This window comes from Pleuronectes platessa, chromosome 1 (assembly GCF_947347685.1).
Source record: "Pleuronectes platessa chromosome 1, fPlePla1.1, whole genome shotgun sequence".
In the NCBI taxonomy this organism is placed as follows: domain Eukaryota; kingdom Metazoa; phylum Chordata; class Actinopteri; order Pleuronectiformes; family Pleuronectidae; genus Pleuronectes; species Pleuronectes platessa.
The window spans coordinates 15765714-15785259 of NC_070626.1; the positions used below are offsets into that span (position 1 = coordinate 15765714).

Here is a 19546-nt window from a genome sequence, read left to right on the forward strand (position 1 = left end):
AGTGTTTATAAGGAAAAAGTTCATTCACTATGAAAAACAAATACACAGAAAAGAAATGGACATTGACATCACCGCAGCCACATCCGGAATTATGTAGAGAATGATCTCGGCCAGCGTTCAGCCAGCGTTAGTGGTCATATGACTCTGGTCAGCCCTCAGCTATTAGAGAGAGAGAGAGAGAGAGAGAGAGAGAGAGAGAGAGAGAGAGAGAGAGAGAGAGAGAGAGAGTATAACAGAAGAAGTGAAACAGAACAAGATAAAACAAAAGAGGGGAAAAGGGAAATGACTGTGGTAATGCAGTGAGCTGTCGACACAGTCTGTCTCGTGTGTTGTTATCGATCTATCATTGTACAGGCAGTGCGGCTGGAGGCCTTTTCATTCATGACATGGTGAGGGTGAGGCCCACTGGATATAATCCTCACAAGCTACTACTCAGAAATAAGGTAAATGTTTGGTAAAGAAAATGTAAGTTTTGGTTGTGGCTTTACTTTTTCGTCATGAAGTAGAGTGTATCTGAGGGAAGAGCCTTTATGCATATATTATTTATAACACTGTAGGGTGTGAATATGTGAATTGAGTTTGTATGGATAGGTGAGGAGATGTGAAGAAGAGAAAGTGTATTTTGAGGAAATGTTGCAGCTTAAGTATCTCATTTTCATCCATGAATTACATTTAAATTATGCTATAAAAAGAGCTCTGGAATTGGGTGGGCCAAGATGGCTAGTTCTTTGCAAAACAGCTTCTCTTGTCTATATCATAATCATTTGCATCTGCACATCCTGTTGCCTGTTGATTAGCTATCCTAGTTTTACCCCCTCGCCACCTATACTCAACTGATCTACGTGAGATTTTGTGTGTTCAGTTTGTCTTGTGGTGGGGCATGTCCAAAGGAAGAACTATTAACATTTTTTCAATATTTTCATTGATTTTTCAAAAAATTATTCAAGTATCATGACGGACAAAAACATTTATGTTTAGGGGACTGAAATTTATGTGTGTGCAATTTGGAGCAGATCCAAGTAAAAGTCTGGATCTAGTGTTTTAATGTGTTATTTCATAAGGAGGTATGTGCTCTACAGTGACATTGTGGTCTTCAAAAAGAAAAGAGTTTGCATGTCATTACCAACTATGATGAGTCTTATGCAGTCTCACTCTCTCTGATGTCTCCACTGTCTGTTCTGTTCCAGACATCCCTGTCCAGCTCAGTAGAAGCCCATCATATGTGGAAACTGGGGCAAATCCAGAACAAACCGGAAGACACCATATCTGGAACCAGTATCCACGTAAACCTGACTGAGTCACACCAGTTTATTCTAGACCAGACAGGACTCTGCGGTCTGCTTGATCCATAACCTCTGTACCGAGGCAGTGGACAGTGGAGAATCCCACCCATCATGTACTCCCCTCAGAGTCTTCACCGCTGGGGCATCACTCATAGTGAGAGCATGGAGCGGTTAGCCTACAGCCAAAGTAAGTGGATTATTGCTATTTGAATGAATAATCGTATCTGTTTAAAGGTGATATTATGACCTGATATAGCAAATGCGTTAAAAATCATCTTTTAAATGTTTATAAATGCTGGGGGACTGAAAAATATATGATATATGGGATATGAAAAATCTTAATTTGCCAAGTAACTATGACTGTCACAATAATGTGGAGAAGTAAAACAATTATATAATAATAATAATACTTCTACCACCACTTTTATTTTGATTTGAATGATTAGTATTTCCTTTTCCAGAACAGATTCATTTTTGATATTAAGGAGTAGAGGAACAACATGTTGCTCATGTATAGAGAAAATTGTCTATTGACTATTAAGTTTGTAAGTAAGTGATCAAAGTGTATTTACTTTTTACAGACAAGAGTCACAAGTGCTTTACAAGGCCAGTTTAAAAAACAGAGTTACATCATACGGATATAAAAACATACAAAACCACACACACACTAACAATAACAACACAGTCTAATGAAGTGCATAAACAGCTGTGTTCTTAGAGGGATTTTGAATGATTCCACAGAATTAGCTAATCTTGAAGATGTAGGTGGGACATTCCACAGACCTTCATAAGTCTTTAAACGGCTACACAGCCTGATCTGTGTGGATGACTAAGTGTGGAAACTACATTCTCTCCTCCCACCCATCTATCATTTTAAGTATTTTTGTACCACTCTTTCACTTATGACTCGAGTTATAAGCTGCGCAGTGAGATCGATATAAAACCGGAGTCAGATTCCCTCAAACCGATTCTGCCTGTGATTCTCTGGAGCAAGGTGTTGTTCTGACTTCCAGCAGCAGGGGGCAGCAGGTCCTGGGCAGGGCCGTGAAACCATTACGTAGTTTTCCTTTGTGCCCTGTGAGCGTTTAGACCCCGCCCCTCCCTCCGGAGGGTGCAGCGGGACCGTGAGCAGCAGCAGCCGAGCCCCGCTGATCTCTGCCGGCTGTAAACAAACCTCCGGTCCGCCACTATGTACGGAGAGGGGCCGTTCTCCAAGCAGCGGCTCCCCGCGCTGTGTCCCCCGGTGCTGACGTCCACCACCGACCGCTGTCTCTGCTGAGCCCGCGTGACACAACCGTTTTTTTAAACACGACATCTAGACCTGTCATCGCTTCGGCCGGCGGTGCTCTCACAGGTATTCTCGTGCTAATGGTGGCCCGCTAGAGTTGTACGCCCAAGACAGCTCGGTTAGCCAACCGTCAATCTACCGGTGTGTTGTCACACTCGGCCCCCGCGTTCAGCTGCGCTCACTCGTCCGAGGAGGTCCGTGAACATGGCATCGTCCGCCGAGCAGGACCTGGCTCTGTCGGAGGCGGACAGCTCCAAGGAGAAGGCTCAGGTGTTCGGGATCCTGAGGCTGCAGGAGGAGAAATGCGCTGCTGCCGCCGCGGACAAAGCTAACAGTGGCAGCACAGTGAGAGGAGGAGGAGGAGGAGGAGACGGAAGATGGCAGGCTCCGATTTTCGCTTTGGCCAGAAAAGCGTCTGAGACCATCTCAGGCAGCATTCACGTCCTGCCCAAAGTGTCCGAGCACAGAGCTTCTCTGCCCGGGGAGTGGGCCGTTCAAGGTAGAGCAGCCATCTGGGGACGTGAGGGGTGTGTGTGTGTGTTGGATGGTCCCTGGTTAATAATAACAGATCTGATAACACCCAGTAACTGATCGTTTCATGTATTTAACCCTGACCAGTCGATGTACACAGAATACTCATTATTCACTTGTCAGTAGGTCAATGCAGCACAGTTGTGACAAACCCACTGTCTGTGTGATCATCTCACAGAACCTCACCACTGTCTGTGTGTGGACAATTGTTTTTGAATGGATGAGCTCTGCTGTCATGGTGTCATGATGCATCCTCATCTGTTAGCAGAGTGCTGCTGTTGTTTCACACAGCTTCTCTGCCTGAGGCATCACATGCTGAGGAAGACAATGTGAAGCTTGTTTTTTAATTGGAGAACATTATGTTGACATGTCTTTTCACACTGTGCTGTTAGCTCTGTATGTTTTTGACCCCAGTGATCATTTTATAATTCAAATGCAGGAGCTCCACTGTGCATTGTTTCCCATCAGCCACCAGCCCTTAAACGCTCAAAAACATGCTTAGTTTTCTGACTGCTTTCATATGCACATCACAGAATTTAACAGACACATGAATTGAGTTACATTAAATCCTAGATCACAAAGTCAGTTTTACGGTTGCAGGAAGTGGTTGTGTTATTATTTTTTTCCACTGAAACCTCAGGACTCTTTTACATGGACACCTGACAGTCGTGCAACTCCCAAAACATCTTGTTTTGATTCGCTGGCTTCCTCCAGGACATTTGTCTAATGTCTGTGCCCTTCTGGTGTTTGTCTGTACATTAACCTCTGACCTGGGAGGTTTTGTCTAATGGAAGTTGTTAAAGCTTCTGAACACCTAGATCTCTCTGGTTGATTAAAGCTGGGTTATGTCCGAAATCAATAATTAACTATTCCTCTTGCCTTAGGCGTTTCTACACTGTGGATTATAGAGTGAGTAGTGAGTGACTTTCGACTTCACCTCGGGTCAGGTTGAAACTGAGTGGAACTTTAACTTGGACTATATGACGTCACAAAACTAATAACAATAACAGGTCCACAAGTCGTTCCACCCTAACAAGTGCTACAAAATTAACAGGAAAGTTGATCTGTCATTCATTTTGTCCACACCACCATAGTCCTGAGGAGATAATCTAAAAACAGAAAGCTCTGAGTGGGTGGACTGCTGGAGTGCAGAGGGTCATATTAAAAAAAATGAGTTTTAGCATTTTCTTTTGTCAGTTGTAGCAGCAGTTTATTGTAGTTATACTATCGACAGACTGGATTTGTTACTGTCAGGCCCAGTTTTGTAATTTTGTTATCTCAACAGTTCTAACGGAAATGCTAGAAGAATGTAGCTACTCAGTGTTGAATTTGTTATTCAAAGGCTAATTAATGTCCAGCTTCAGAAAGGTGATTACAATTTGTGATCTGTTTCTTCTTTTGTCTGTAGCTCTGCTCAACTGCACTGACCTCACACAGAAATGTAAATGTACATTGATGTGTGGTGTGGAGTTTCCCTTTGCTTCATTTGCATTATATTCATTAAGCCTCCCTATAGTAAGACTGTGTCTGTTCTATGTTTAATTCATGTGTTTGTGTTCTTGTCCTGAAGCCCTGCGAGACCCCATGACCATGGAGCGAGCCAACCTGCTGAACATGGCCAAGCTGAGCATTAAAGGCCTGATCGAGTCGGCTCTGAGCTTCGGACGCACACTGGACTCAGACTACCCGCCCCTGCAGCAGTTCTTTGTTGTCATGGAGCACTGTCTCAAACATGGCCTCAAGGGTAAGAAGGAGAAAGGCTGTTTTAAATGGTGTCAGGTGTGGGTGCTGTGTTGGTGTGTTTATGTGTGCTACCCCCGTTGCTATTCGTATTTCATGTGCAAGAAGCAGAAACGTGCGTGCATGTGCCTTCCTCAGGTGTTTGACTCTTCCTCTCCGTCTCTCCTATCTCCAGTGAAGAAGTCCTTTCTGGGCTTTAACAAGTCCCTGTGGGGTCCACTGGAGCTGGTGGAGAAACTGTGTCCGGAAGCAGCAGAGATTTCAGCCTCTGTACGAGACCTGCCTGGACTAAAGTAAGGAATACATCTCTGTGCACTCACACACGTACAACATCCTGGTAGAAGAACATGAGCCAAAGCATCTGCACATACTCCTCCCATAACCATGTGCAACATGAGAACCAGATTAGGGAAGTACCTGATTGCCATTTATTTTCACTTCACCTTTCCCCTCGCCGCTGCCTCACTTTTCCTCCTAGTCACAAGTTCTTCGTAGAAACCTGTGTACATGCATTTCCCAAAGCTGTTACAAGAAAAGTCAGTATTAACACTCATTATATTGCCAGTTTTGGGGAAAGGACACTTTTAAAATCAGTATCTGTAATGTTGCAGTTCTATATTTACCATTTGTCACCTTGTGTATCTTATTACTGCTGTGACAATGACTAACAAGAACACAAAAGTGTGTCGCTAATGTCTAATGTTCATGGTGTGTCAACATAGCCACATCAAAAACCCTGCTGGTGCATCCTATGTTAATATTCAAGCTGTCATCCAGCGGCTGTAATAAGCAGGCTCTTGCTCTTGCTCATTCATGCACATGATTTACATTTCATGCTTTACTTTGTTATCCAGTCATCTGTCGCTGTATAGCCGAGCTTTCACGAGAATCAAATGAGTAATATTCAGGTCTCGTCAGATCCAGTAAAATGGGGAACAGTTGTGTTGTTCTAGATGAAGAACTGTGTTGGTTTCCTTTACTGGTGCTGAGTCAGACCCTTTGCTGTGTCACAGACACAGAGCATCGTTTTTCAAAAATAAGTATGGGCCCAAAGGTTAGTGACAAGACAGTGCAGACTTTTCCTGAACTGCAGTTATTCTCTAGGATAAGGCTATGGAACAAAATCACTCCCTGAGTGGAATTGGATGTGCCCACACAACTGCAGACGGTATTAAATGCTGAGATCAGGGGGAAGGAATCTGTTGAAAAGGTCATTGCTAAAATTTTATTAAATGAATATGTTGTTCTGTTCAAGTTATGAGAGACCGGAAGAAAAAATTAAGTAACTATGTCCAAACTACCACAAATCAAAAGCCTCGCAGACTTTCAAGAAAAAAAAAAACTTACAATTAATGTGTATGTACGTGTGTGTGTGTTGTCATCCAGGACTCCTCTAGGAAGGGCCAGAGCGTGGCTGCGTCTGGCCCTCATGCAGAAACGGTTGGCTGACTATCTGCGACTCCTCATCACCAGAAAAGACGTCCTCAGGTACACACACATAATAAAAAAAACACAATCAAGGTGTATGGCAGTGGTCGCCAACCCAACCTGCAGACCAGCTGTGTGTCAGTTGTCTGTTTTTCAAATGCGCTGTGTTTCCACTACAGAACAAGTTGGTTTATGAACTAAACTAAATGTCAGGACTCTACGTTTCTGTCGATAACAATCAAAGCCCCGTTGGAACAAATGAGTGGATTCAGAAAGTGAAACGCTGTAGTGCTTTTACTTTGAAATGGGTTCGGAAAGTGTTGTAAATGCATTTTTGTCATAGACAGATAAACATTGTGGCTCACAGCAGAATAAACCTCAGAAAATTATCTTTCACCTGAGTTTTAATGTTTATCTGACGATTTTATGTCACAAACAAATGGTTGCAACACTTTCTGTATGCCTTTTCAAAATAAAAGCACTCAAGCGTTTCTGTTGATGAAATCCATTCCCTTGTTTAAAAAACTTTATTTTGAAATATTGGCAAAAGCGGAAGATGCACGGCTTCATACTGTGTAGTACTGCTATTTATTTGAGTTATAGGGACTACTTTCATACAAGGAAACGATCATATAATTTGTAATATTGTGCATTGAATAGTTAGTTTAACATTTTTTTTGTGTATATTTATTTATTGTACATTCAACCTTTAACAGAAATTGCAATTTTTTTTAATTATGACCCTCCTAAGTGGTTATTTTTGGAAGATATCAGAATGGTAGATCTTGGCTTACGTTTGGAGTTAAAGAGTGACCTTGGGCTCGAAAAGGTTGGTGACCACTGGTGTATGGCAATAGGTACATTCGACTTGTTTTGTAGAATAAACATATATATTTTTAGAAACAACTTTGATTACAGAAACCGTGTGTTTATTATAACCTAGTGTCTCTTCCTCCGCAGTGATTTCTATGAGAATTCAGCACTGATGCTGGAGGAGGAGGGAGCAGTGATTGTGGGCCTGCTGGTGGGCCTGAACGTCATCGACGCCAACCTTTGTGTCAAAGGCGAGGACCTGGACTCTCAGGTGATCACTTTGCTGGAATCATATTTGGCCATTTGCTATGCGTAGATCTTTTTACAAATTTAATAATGGAAATGTACACCTTTAAGCTTAAATTTATAAACTATTATTAGGATTTAATAGTGGCTGATCACATGTGAACTGTTTGACGTCACTGTCTTGTGTGAAAACTGTGAAAAACCTAATTTCTATGTTTGTTCTGGTGTGTTACAGCAGCTAAGTTCCTACTGACACAATTCACGAGATCAGTAGTTGTGCAAACACTCCCACTCTCAGTAGATGTTTCCTTCCACTGTGAAAGATATCAGCCAAGCTTTTACTCATGTTTTATGTTTAATGGTTTTCTTTTAGGTCGGGGTGATTGATTTCTCAATGTACTTGAAAAACGACATAGATGATTACAGGAGCGAGGAGAGGTATGATCGGTCATTGTCTCTCCAGTTTATCAAATACTCCGGGCCCCCCTAATAAGTTTGCTGCAGTACTCTTATTTTCTGTCCGTTTCCATGACAACAGGAATAGCCAGATTTCATCCATCCTGGATCAGAAGAACTATGTAGAGGAACTGAATCGACAACTCAAGTAAGACATTTGTTTGTTGAAAACAGAGCTGCATTCAGGGATTTCTCCAGAATTCATGGAGATGAAATGGAGTGTGTTTGAAACTGTAACAATGGCAGATTGTTTCCTTTATTTCCTCCTCACATTTTACTTTACCTCTGTAGAATGTCTTAATGTGTGAGTTATGTTATGATGCTTTGAGGTAGAAGGCTAGAAAGCTGTTGAAATAGAGCCAGTAACGTTAATTTGTAACCAGTCTGGTTGTTTTTGAGAGATTCAGTAAAACAAAGTTGATTTTAGTCACATTTTCGTCTTTCTAATATTCCACTTCTCACAAAACTGGAATCTGGCTTAAATGAAGTTAATCTGCTGCTTTGGTGAATAATCGTTCAAATTTGAAGATGCTATGAAGCTAAAAACCTGAATTAGAGATAACATAGGCCAGCTAACTATGGTACTTTGGTCCTTTTAACCTGTGAATGATATTTAGCAATTTGACCACCTCAGCTGTAAATTGTACCACAACTACTATATCAATTATGGAACAATAATCTCTTTGAGACTTGAAATGAGTTTAATTATAATAAATGTTGATCTTTTTTCTTTGTATTTGTACGTCTAGCTCCACAGTCCATGGTCTTCAAGGCAGAGTGGACAATATGGAAAAGTCCAACTCTAAACTCATAGAAGAGGCGAGACTGACATTCCGTATATCAGTATATTAGAGTGGAGATGAAAGAGGAAACTGTAAAATCAGCTGTTAAGTATTAAATATAAAACATGTGTTTATGTCCAGAGTCAGACAATCAATACTCCAACTTTTTTGTTTTCCCCCGTGCCATACTTACTTCATGACTACATTGCTCTAACTATGTTAAACTAGTCAGTCAAAGATCATTATATAATTTATTTATGTTGTTACTGGCATTATTAATTTTCTACATTCATTATATGTTTCTTCATGTGTGTATGTGCAGTTAGCCATAGCCAAGAACAACATCATCAAACTGCAGGAAGAGAACCAGCAGCTGAGGAGTGAGAACAGCATCATTCTGCTGAAGGCACAACAACATTTAGAGGTACACACACGCACACACACGCACACACACACACGCACGCACGCACGCACGCACGCACGCACGCACGCGCACGCACACACACACACACACACACACAAACACGTACGTGCGGTTTTAGTACAGATTTTGCAAATAAAAGTGAAATGTATAACCCGTAGATATAAACCTTGTACATGTTGTTTTTCTAGGTGACCCAAGGTGATGTGTCGTTGGAGAGAGACACTTACAAACAGTCTCGTCAGGGTTTGGATGAGATGTTCAACGAGGCTCAGAGACAGCTGAAGGAGGAGTGTCAGCTCAGACAGGTCACACTACAGCTGCTCTGTAATAAAAAATACATATGTTGTACATGCTGACTGTGTAATAATCAGTATTTATGTATTTTTGTCGTATTTCTATAGGATGTGGAGAATGAGTTAGTAGTCCAGGTGTCAATGAAACAGGAAATGGAGCTGGCCATGAAACTTCTGGAGAAAGATATTCACGAAAAACAGGTTTGACTTACCTCCATTTAAATTTTTCACTACAGTTCAGAAAGGATGCTGTAAGTCTCCACAGCGACCTACAGAGTGACCAACTGAATGCAATCACAAAACATGAATCAATAACGTACAGCCATGCCAGACCTGTGTGCATGTGAGGCTGAGGCAGTGATCTTGTGCTCGTCTCTCTGGTACTGCCACCAGTGACAGGCCTCTCACCACCAACCCTGTGAACTCTGTCCCCCTTAAACACCCCCAGCTGACATTTGTAGCCAAGCCGTGACATACAGATGATGCCATGATGGCTTCATCATGACTTTTTCAGGGAAGCTGCTGGGATCATTAAAGCATATCCGCAGGTGCATTTCGGCAGGTGTCAGACTGGAAAATAATGCCTGCATCTTTATCACTGGGGGTGTATTTATGTTGTGTGTTGCTACATGAAGGTTGACCTATTTTTATTTCAGCTTGCAATATTGCTGCATGAAATTTAACACCTAACACCTAAACTCCAAAAGTAATTATCAGTGCTGAGATCAGTCTTCCTGGGATAATTAAGTGAATTCATGAATGAAACGTGAAAGAAAGGGAAGCATAAAAAAATCTAAGATAAATCAGAAGTTATATCACTTCAGTTTAACTGCTGTAGAAAATCAGAAGCATGATAGTGTGAACAGTGCAGCCAGAACTGGGCCACAACACAGCTATGACCTTTGCTTTCGACCAACAGGACACACTGATTGGACTGAGACATCAACTGGATGAGGTCAAATCCATCAATGTAGAACTGTACCACAAGATGCAGGTACACACACAAGCACACACTCACACCCAACATCATATCAACTGTAACATTAATGAAGAAGAAGAAATATTGTAACCTTTTTTTACTACTACATTAATGACAGCCAGTAACTGTATTTCTTAGTCGTCCGATGAGGAGATGCAGCAGAAGAACGATATGATCAGCCGTCTGGAGGAGAAGACCAATCAGATCACTGCCACCATGAAGCAGCTGGAGCAAAGGTGAGAGCCCACACACTGATCTATACAGGAAACCCTCTCTGTCCCATGTGTCTCCTCATTACATCCAGCCGCTTGAACCACGCTGTCTGTTCTTTGGCCCATAGTTTTTGTTTTTATTTAGCTGAAAATACACAAAAGCCTTTAAGAAAGTTCAATGATCTCAAAACCCTTTTAACTGCATTGACAATGACCTCATAACCCAAAATTTGGGGATGGAGAGGAATACCTCTCCATCCAAACTTTCTTGTAAGGTTTCTATCTTAAATGGTTTTGAATAATGCATATTAATAAGAGCTATGCATAGTTTATCTACACAGATAAGCGGAAAAGAATTGGGAAAAACATGGGGAAAAGTATTTGAGCCTTCTGGTCCATCACTGGTAGTCAGACTGAAGTTAGGAGGCTTTCTATCAGGCTTGTTTATCTGCTGTGTGTCCTGCACGCACCATGTCTCTCACAGTGACACTACAAACCCACTCAAAGTGACTTCAAGCAGGTTTTTAAACTGACATTGCAATGTGGGATTTGATTGGTAAGAGTTTTAGCTGCTGAGCTGAAACCAGCATTGTCTAGTGTGACATATGTTGTAGATGGTAGTTTAAACAGTAGCTACAGCCATCAAGCATCTGGTCTTTGTTATGTAAAATACCAGATTTCTTAGGTTTGTCTCAGGCATTCATTCCTTGTGATGTTAGCAGAGCTGGTCTCTTTTAGTGGAGACTTTGAGTTGCTTCCATTAACACTTAATCATTAACTGGTGATCACAATGGATTCAGAAATAATTCAAACCCTTTTCAATTGTAAGGATTTTAAGTGTTTAAAATCATATTTTAACTTGGTCCTTTTTGGTTATTGTGTAGATGGAGGGGCAAGAAAGGCAAAAATGTAAAACTTTTCTATGAATCAAGGAAACGAATGAATGTAGCTGTTGTTAGGCCTTCGCCTTCGCCTACTAACTACATCAATTACAAGAGATGTGTCTGAGTTGTAGCTTCACTGTGGAATCCCTTAAGTCCTTAATTAATCTTGTCTGATAAGATGCGCTCCAGATATTTTCATGTTCAATCTCTGCATCAGTCATTTTAAAATCTGCTGTTTCATTGATACTTTATGATCCCCCTCACTCCCATCATCTCACAGTCAACACTGTCCATCCCTCCCCTCCCCCATTGGTTTAAATCTGTTCCATCCTCTTTGTGATTGGCTGTGAATGTCTTTTGCTGCTCTAAATTTAGGCTTGAAGTACACAGAGCCTGGTTACACTTGTGATTTCCAGTGCGAGTTTTGTGTTGTTGCAACTGAAAAGAGTCTGATGAAGTTAAAAATGTTGTGATTAGAGCAACTATTTGAAATCAAATTATTTACCATGGCATCTAATAAGAAATAGATTCCCCTCTTTGAATTGAACATGTTGACGTTAGAGATCAAACTTCTCTTATGCTGATGGTATAGCTTTCTGCACAATTCACCTTAAGACTGTAGTCGTGTTCATTTATATGACCACATTACCTTTCTGTGCTTCTCCTCCCCACCTCTTATCATTACTCATGCACTCACTGTAAGAGCAAATATATCCAAACTGCAGAAATCTTATCGCAGAGTGAACCTGGCAGCCTGAAACCAGATTCTGGTGTTGTGATGCCTTCCATCTGCACTTCCTGTCGTGCTCGTGATGTTAAAAGCTTCTCAAAGTGTTCAGTGTAACCGGGGCCGAAAATACTGATGTATTGACATCCTTTCTTCCTTCCTTCCTTCCTTCCCTCCCTCCTTCCTTCCTTTTTCTCCTTCTTGCCTCCCTCCCTTTTGCCTCTTTTACACCATCCATCCACTCATCCTTCCATTTTGCTGCCTGGAAACTTCCATTTTTCTTTTATTTCCCTTATTTCCATCCATGCTCCTCTGTGCAGCGATAATGACCTGCTAAGTCAGACCAGGACGCTTGCTATGTCATTTGTTCAGTGTGCCAGCTCAGACACGGAGCATCAGTACGAGCTAGTCAAGGACATCTCCTTCTGAGGACAGACGCGCACACACAAGCACGCAAGGACACACAATTGCTTTCTGACTCAATTAATACATGGACTTGAAGACCTAAAGAAAGGGACATTCCGGGGTTTTGCACGTGATATTCAGATGGTTTTGTGGCCTGACTGCAGCCACAGGATAAGATGAAACTGGAACACATTGTTTTGGTCCTATTTCATCATTGAAACATGGCCATCATCAGCAGAATGCCAGGACGTGTCGAGACCACCACAATATGTTTCATGATCTTTCTTTAGTTAAATTGCATTCACACGACTTTAGCAGCTTGGTTTGTGCTAAAAGAGGACAGACTCTGTTAGTCTTTCCTCAAAGTTCGATACAGTAAATACCTGATTATTACCTCAGTTACACTTTAATAGAAACTTAAAGAAAACATTTAAAAATAATCATACTACTTTATCTATCAACTGACGTGCTCAGACATGCACACACACACACACATACACATGGTGGGCTTTCTTCCAGTAGTCAGTCTATATGCAGTATCACTAACAGTAAGATAACAGATGGTTTGGGCTTTGAATTGTAATTTAAGAGGCGTTGCTGTCGTCGTCGTCGTTGTTGTTGTTGTTGTTCACACTAAGTCAGAATAAATAACAGTGCGCTGTCCCGCTCATATAACAACTACTGACTGGTTTTATCCTTGATCTTCAGAGCTGCTGGTTGACAGAGTTGAATCACGGTTGTGTTTACAGTAGTATAGAAGTTAATGGGGGGGGGGTTACACATTATGTGCTCTACTTTCTTGCTAAAGGAGTGAACTGGTGTTTTCCTACAATTTTTCAGAACTTCCCTTAAACCTAATCATTTTCGTATCGACCTGTAGTGGCATCCATGTTGGCTCTGCTGAGAGCTGTGAGTAGCTGCGACTGTGCTTTGCAGATGGAACCGTTCTCACCTTACTGCAGACGACACGGTTTAGGTCAAAGCGAAAGCGGTGACATGGAAACCATCATATAACCTATAACCCTAGTGTCTCTACTGCCTTTTGTCACAGTCAGTCGCTGGTTTGTTGTTGGTTTGCTCTGCATGTGTTGCACCTCCCGACCTGCTTCTGACTGACAGTGATAACCCCCACTGTGCCTGAAATCACTCCCTCATTCACTCACATTTCCCGTTATAACACACACACACACACAATAGTTTACTCAATGGTGAGTAAACTAGCAGCAGTTTGATTCATTTTGTGTCATCACTGGTGTGTAACATTTAAGATGATTTCGGATGATGAGATTTGGAAGTCATTATATGCATACATATCACACTACAATGTGAACATTCAAATTAGAGTGTAAATTACAAGGGAACGATATCAGACACAGACCATCTCTTTCTTGATCTTTGTCTCACTGAAGATTCCCACTAAACTGAACACCTTGTGAGATGGTGTCACAGGTCACAGTTTGTAGATGCTCAGTGGAACCAGCAGCTTCATGTGCTTTGTTTCTGCAGAACAGACAGCCTCTGTCAAAGGGACCCTGAATGTGTTGTTCTGTCTCATCTCTGCATATTTATTGACTTTTGTGATATACCAGGACGTAATCATCCTACCTATGTGCATAGTACTGCAACTCATCTCAGTTTGTAGAAGAATAAAAACTCTGTACAGCCGGTGAAAACTCACAACTACTGTCTTTTACCACCATGACAAATAAAGTTAGATGTTTGGAAACTGGTGTGGATAATATTTATTTGCAATTTTTAAAGTGGAGCTCAAAAAACCTAAAGTAAAACTCAACTTAAATCCTCATATCATTGCAAAAGTCTAAATTTTCCCTCGCAGTGCTCAAAGATGCTGGAATCAGTTAGTTATTCTCTTTGTTTCTTGTCCATTCAGTTGCCTCAAGTCGATTTATCATTGTTTTTATCACATGTCTTTGTTTTGGACTCATTAGCCCTTTGTATTCGTCACTGAGCTCATAGTTCGCCTCTCATCCCTGCACTCTTAAATTTGACTCCGGTGTTGTAACAGTGCAAATTACAATGCCGTCCTTCCCCCCAAACTTCTCCATTTACCCTCATCCATCGCTCCTTCAACCCCTCCAGTTTTTTCTCTCCTTGGTCCTGAGTTTGTCCCTGGTTATAATGGTGCAGATTACAGGAGGCTGAGAGGCACCGCACGTCGGCCGAGGAGGGAACCCGACGCTTCAAGCTGGACTTCGCCAACAAGGCCGACAGCCTGCAGCGGCAGATCGAACACAGAGAGAGACAACTGTAAGGAATAAACCCTCAAAGAAAGACGTACTGCTAGAATCATGCTTACACAGACAATCAACATTTAACGCCTAGACAACATGTGCAGCGTGTTAAATCAGCTGTTGATGTTAATGTTCTCAGAACTGAAACTTGTCATGGCCCTAATTCATGTTGCACGTCTCCCTTAAGAGTAGGAGTCTTTCCTTTAGTCGTTGCTTGTGATTTGAAAAAGCAAGACAAACATTTAATACAAATATAAATCTGTGTGTTAAATCATAATCTGCTTCCATTTATCTCCCTGTCTCTGTTTGTCCTCCTCACTCTGGTTGGCGTTGCATGTATGTGTTTGTGGTGCGTCTGCAGCCAGCAGCTGGAGACCGACCTGAAGATCGAGAGGGAGTGGAGGCAAACGTTACAAAATGATCTGGACAGAGAGAGAGAGTCGGTGGCTGAGCTCAGCACAGAAGCGCTGCAGATCAACGGACTAAAAAAGGTAAAGAGAGAGGGAGAAAGAAATAAACGTACCAAGTGTTTAATATCATCGTGTATGTGATGCCTGTCTTCTCTCGTTTATGTTTTATTATTTCTCCAGGAATTCCATCGTCTCCAGGATGAAAACATTCAGCTCAAGACCATCTGTGAAGACCAAGAACGAGCTCTTGAGGAGTTAGGCTCCAAACTCAGCGAGTACGTAATGATCAAATTACAAATGCTCTTTTCATTTAAACCACGCAGACACAAAGTGCTTAACAGAATAAAGGCAATAAAAACACAACCCACCACCTGTTGATATAAGAGATAAATGTAAGTTATTGAAGTGCACACAAGTCTGAGAAAGTAAATAACTCAGTAAATCATTTAATAAATAAATGGAATAAAAGAATATAGCTTAAGATGTATAAATAAATACAGATAAAAAATTAAAATTCATTTAAAAACGAAACTAAAAAGTTAGTTTTTTTTTAAGAGACAGAAGATAATCTTAATGTCCAGTGTTAGATTTGAAATGCTCAGTTCAATGTTAGGATTACAAATAAAATATAAAATCAGCCCTTTAAGAACATGTATCTAATTGGTGTAAAGTTGTTTTCATTATTATTCCAGATACAAAATCTGTTCTGTCTTAATTATATCAACAAATCACAGATTTTTCAATCTTGCAAACTAGTGTTCACAACAAGCTGCACTGTTTTATTCTCTTCATCATCAGATCCAAACTGAAGATTGAGGACATCAAAGAGGCCAACAAAGCACTTCAGGTAAGGAAGCTTCAGTTAAAGAGAAAAAAAAACATCCTGAATTTAAACCAACTCACTCAGCAAGATCTTGAGTGATTGATGAGATATTATTCAGAGAACGTCAGTTTAGTTTGTTGTGTTGAGGTTTGACACGTGTGTTGTTTCAGGGGGGTCAGGTTTGGCTGAAGGACAAGGAAGCCAGCCAGTGCAAACTCTGTGAAAAGGAGTTTTCCATTTCAAGAAGAAAGGTCAGTTTTACTATTTCTGCATTGAAAAATCCCACTCAGTCACAGCTACTGTCGAATGTAATCTGAAGAGCCGTGTTCGTTGCCAAGGCCGCGATCCACAGTCTTTAACCCATAAACCTAAATGTTAACTGAATGAGATCTCTCAGGAACACCACGGGGCATCTCGTAGAACTTGTCAGAAAGATTCACTCAAACTCCAGATTAACCGATAAGATTTGTGGGGTCACAGGTCACCAGTGCACACATTTTGAGAATGTGATTTATCAGCGGTACCCAGAGGGAATTCTATAACATTTGGTTCAATAACTGAATTGAAGAATTACCTGATTAGATTTTGGAGGCCAAAGGTCTCTGTGACCTCATAACATATATTTTGGCCATAACTCAAAAATGTATATGCTTGACAAAATAAACATAATACCTTTTATTGAATTCCTTCAGTCTTCACTACCTCTGAGTTTGAACTGACACATAAGGCTGTCATTTTAGTTTCCAGGGAAAATCCACAGGCTTAGATCTATGGGACTGAGTCAGTAATCTAATGGGGGTTTTACATTGAAGTCCACAATCCCTTGCTTAATGAGATCCCAAGCTAGATGCCTCTTAACTAATATATATATATGTGTTCATCATGAAAAGCAGGATGTTGATGCATTTACAAGTGAGTAAACTTTGATTGATTTTTTTATTTTTTATTTATTTAAGCCTCGGAAAACACATTGAGGAATAAGACCCTCATTTACAATGGTGCCGAGGGTACAATGATCAAATGATCAAAACTTGATTAACTTGACAGCTGATATATATTTGCAATCCCAACACAAAGCAGTAGCATTTCGTAGTGGTTCTCACTGGTTCTCTGTCTGCAGCACCACTGTAGGAACTGTGGGGAGATTTTCTGCAACGGTTGCTCTGACAACGAGCTTCCTCTGCCTGCCTCACCAAAACCAGTCCGAGTGTGTGACACCTGCCACGCCCTCCTCCTCCAGCGATGCTCCTCCAATCCTACGTGAGGGCACCCCACGCTGCTGCCGGGACTGTTTCCATCTATCAGAGCCGACACACTCCAGTCCTCCTCCTGTAAGACCCCCCCCCCCCCCCCACTGCCCCAACTGACCTGAACAGTGTTTGCTGCTAGGAACGGACCCTGTGCATGAATGTGAAGGACAACTGATCAGTCTTCTAGGATGTTGAAGAAGGAAGAATATCAAAGACACAGTCACCTCAAAGTCGTTTATCTCTCAGGCCTGACTCACTACTTTGTCCGCACACTATTTTCTGTGTCAAATATTCTATCAGTTCACTATTTAGGCAAAGACTGCTCCCTGGGAAACTGACAAGCTGGAAATAGAAGCGTCTGCTTCAGTATCATAAACAATCATCTCTGTCACTTTAGTTCTACTAAATATAAAAGTGTTTTACAGATTAATCCATTAATTTACTGTGAATTTAAAATCAATGATCACGAAAGTATAAATTGCCTTTAACTCAGTCCGAGTGTTGCATTAGTTTTGCATAGGCAGCATGAAAAGGTCACAGGACAGCAACACTTTCCAAAACTCAACACAATATAACAAAGTTCAAAGCTCTAACTGGTGGGATGATAAGAAAATGACCTCACGTTGAACTGATAGTGAAACTGCACTGATGAGCACAGCTGCAGCTTAATGCAGATGTTTTTCTCAGCCAAACCTTCAATCACATGTTTTATTTACACGCATCAAGCAGCCAATTACATGAGATTATATATCATTTATATACCCACCGTACGGTGGCCTTGTTACTGTTGAGTCTGACTCCAGATCACCTTTATTTGAGAAGTGACACAAACTGTGAGGCAGCGTTAACACTGGCACAACAGACTGAATCAACCTGCCGGGTTGAATTCAACTTTAACTGGGTATATTCACTCAAGTTCAAATCTGAACTGTGCCACAAAATGACTTAAATTATTTTGTTTTCAATGTTTTAAGTGCAGTTGTTTCAGAAAGCATCGTGATTATATTTTGTTTCTGCCATCATCAAGGGCCTCAGTGTGTTCTGACATTTTCCTCATAAACGTTCAGTGTGTAATGAGACACGAGTTCCAGGAACATTCATTCGCTCTGTTGCTGCCAGAACAAGACTAGTTCCCCAAGAACACCTGTTTATAGGAACTGAAAGATGTGTTTTTTTTTTAAACACAGTTAAAAACTGGTGCTAATTGTGCCTGTGTAAATGCAATGAATATTATCTACCTGTTGCCAAAATTTGCCCTGTAACTGTAGCAACACTAGCTTATACTAGCCAGGCAAGCAGTCTCCATTAAAGGCAAATGTCACTGTTTGACAAACTAATGGATTCTGCCTAAAGGACCAAGCGTAGCAACAGATGTCTTCTCCACATATTTAGTAACTGATTGAATCAGTCAGTCTCTACAACTGGCTCTTGGAACCACTGATGGATGTTAGTGAAGACAAAGCCACAAAGTATGTTTGAACACTTTCCAATCATATATATTACTTGTAATATAGATTAATTTTAACGTATTTATAATTAATTCTGTTTTATACCCATGAGTCCAGGGAACTTGTTTTGAGTTTACCTTGTTAACTTGAGTTTAGATATAATTTGTTGTGAAAGAACCATATTTGAAACTCTACACGATGTTTTCTTTATCGTAAATCAGGATTGAAAGATTGCGACACGTTGTGTTAGCGTTGTGAAGCTGATGCTGATGACTGTGTTTCAGTGACAGGTTATGAGTTCCACTGCACATTCTGGTTTTGTACTCTTACACGATGTTTACAACCTGCAGTTTTTTTTAAAGAACAGTAAGTATTCATTGCCATGAGATAAAACAGACCTGGGTTGATTTCAGTTTCAAGTGTTTCTCTTGTCACAAATATTTATAAATCATCTCACATTTGATCATGTAATCATAAAAAGTTGTACATGGAAATGCTCCTGAAGTCTTCAGGCCTGAAACACTGGGCGCAGCGGGGCTCTTTCAAATCTCCCAGCTTTCAGTGGGACTTGTACAGTGTTAATACGACTGTCTGTTGTGTATACATAGTGTTGATTATCACTGTGGCCCTTTAGCTTACTAAATCCTGCCACTTTAATGTCAGCTCTAGTATGTTGCCTTGACTGCATCAGATTAAATCAAGATATTTCTGATGATTTGTGTTGGTTACTTTCATTTCAAGCGAGGGGAATTTCCTACTGTTAAACATTTAGCTACTGTTGTCCAGCTTAAATCAGTCAAGTCTCATTTATTTCATTTCTTCATTACACACCTCATAAGCAGAGTTTTAAAAAACTTGATGATTTTACAATA

The 19546-nt window shown here is 40.9% G+C and overlaps 1 protein-coding gene across 3 annotated transcripts; it reads left to right on the top strand.

Moving 5' to 3' along the window:
* Window positions 1-264: 264 nt before the first annotated feature.
* On the top strand, window positions 265-19386 carry rufy2 (RUN and FYVE domain containing 2). Of its 3 annotated transcripts, XM_053425977.1 has the most exons (20): window positions 265-443; window positions 1188-1470; window positions 4673-4846; window positions 5018-5135; window positions 6229-6330; window positions 7231-7354; window positions 7703-7767; window positions 7868-7933; window positions 8535-8604; window positions 8890-8991; window positions 9180-9296; window positions 9393-9485; window positions 10204-10278; window positions 10402-10499; window positions 14640-14759; window positions 15105-15234; window positions 15334-15428; window positions 15952-16000; window positions 16147-16227; window positions 17097-19386. In XM_053425977.1, exons 2-20 carry the CDS (start codon window positions 1395-1397, stop codon window positions 17238-17240), a joined length of 1899 nt encoding a protein of 632 aa, XP_053281952.1. In that variant the 5' UTR covers window positions 265-443; window positions 1188-1394; the 3' UTR covers window positions 17241-19386. The 3 variants fall into 3 exon arrangements, with proteins under 3 accessions (XP_053281952.1, XP_053281951.1, XP_053281953.1); XM_053425976.1 differs by lacking the exons at window positions 265-443; window positions 1188-1470 and adding an exon at window positions 2420-3070; XM_053425978.1 differs by lacking the exons at window positions 265-443; window positions 1188-1470; window positions 14640-14759; ... (3 more) ...; window positions 16147-16227; window positions 17097-19386 and adding exons at window positions 2420-3070; window positions 12407-14302.
* The last annotated feature ends 160 nt before the right edge of the window (window positions 19387-19546 follow it).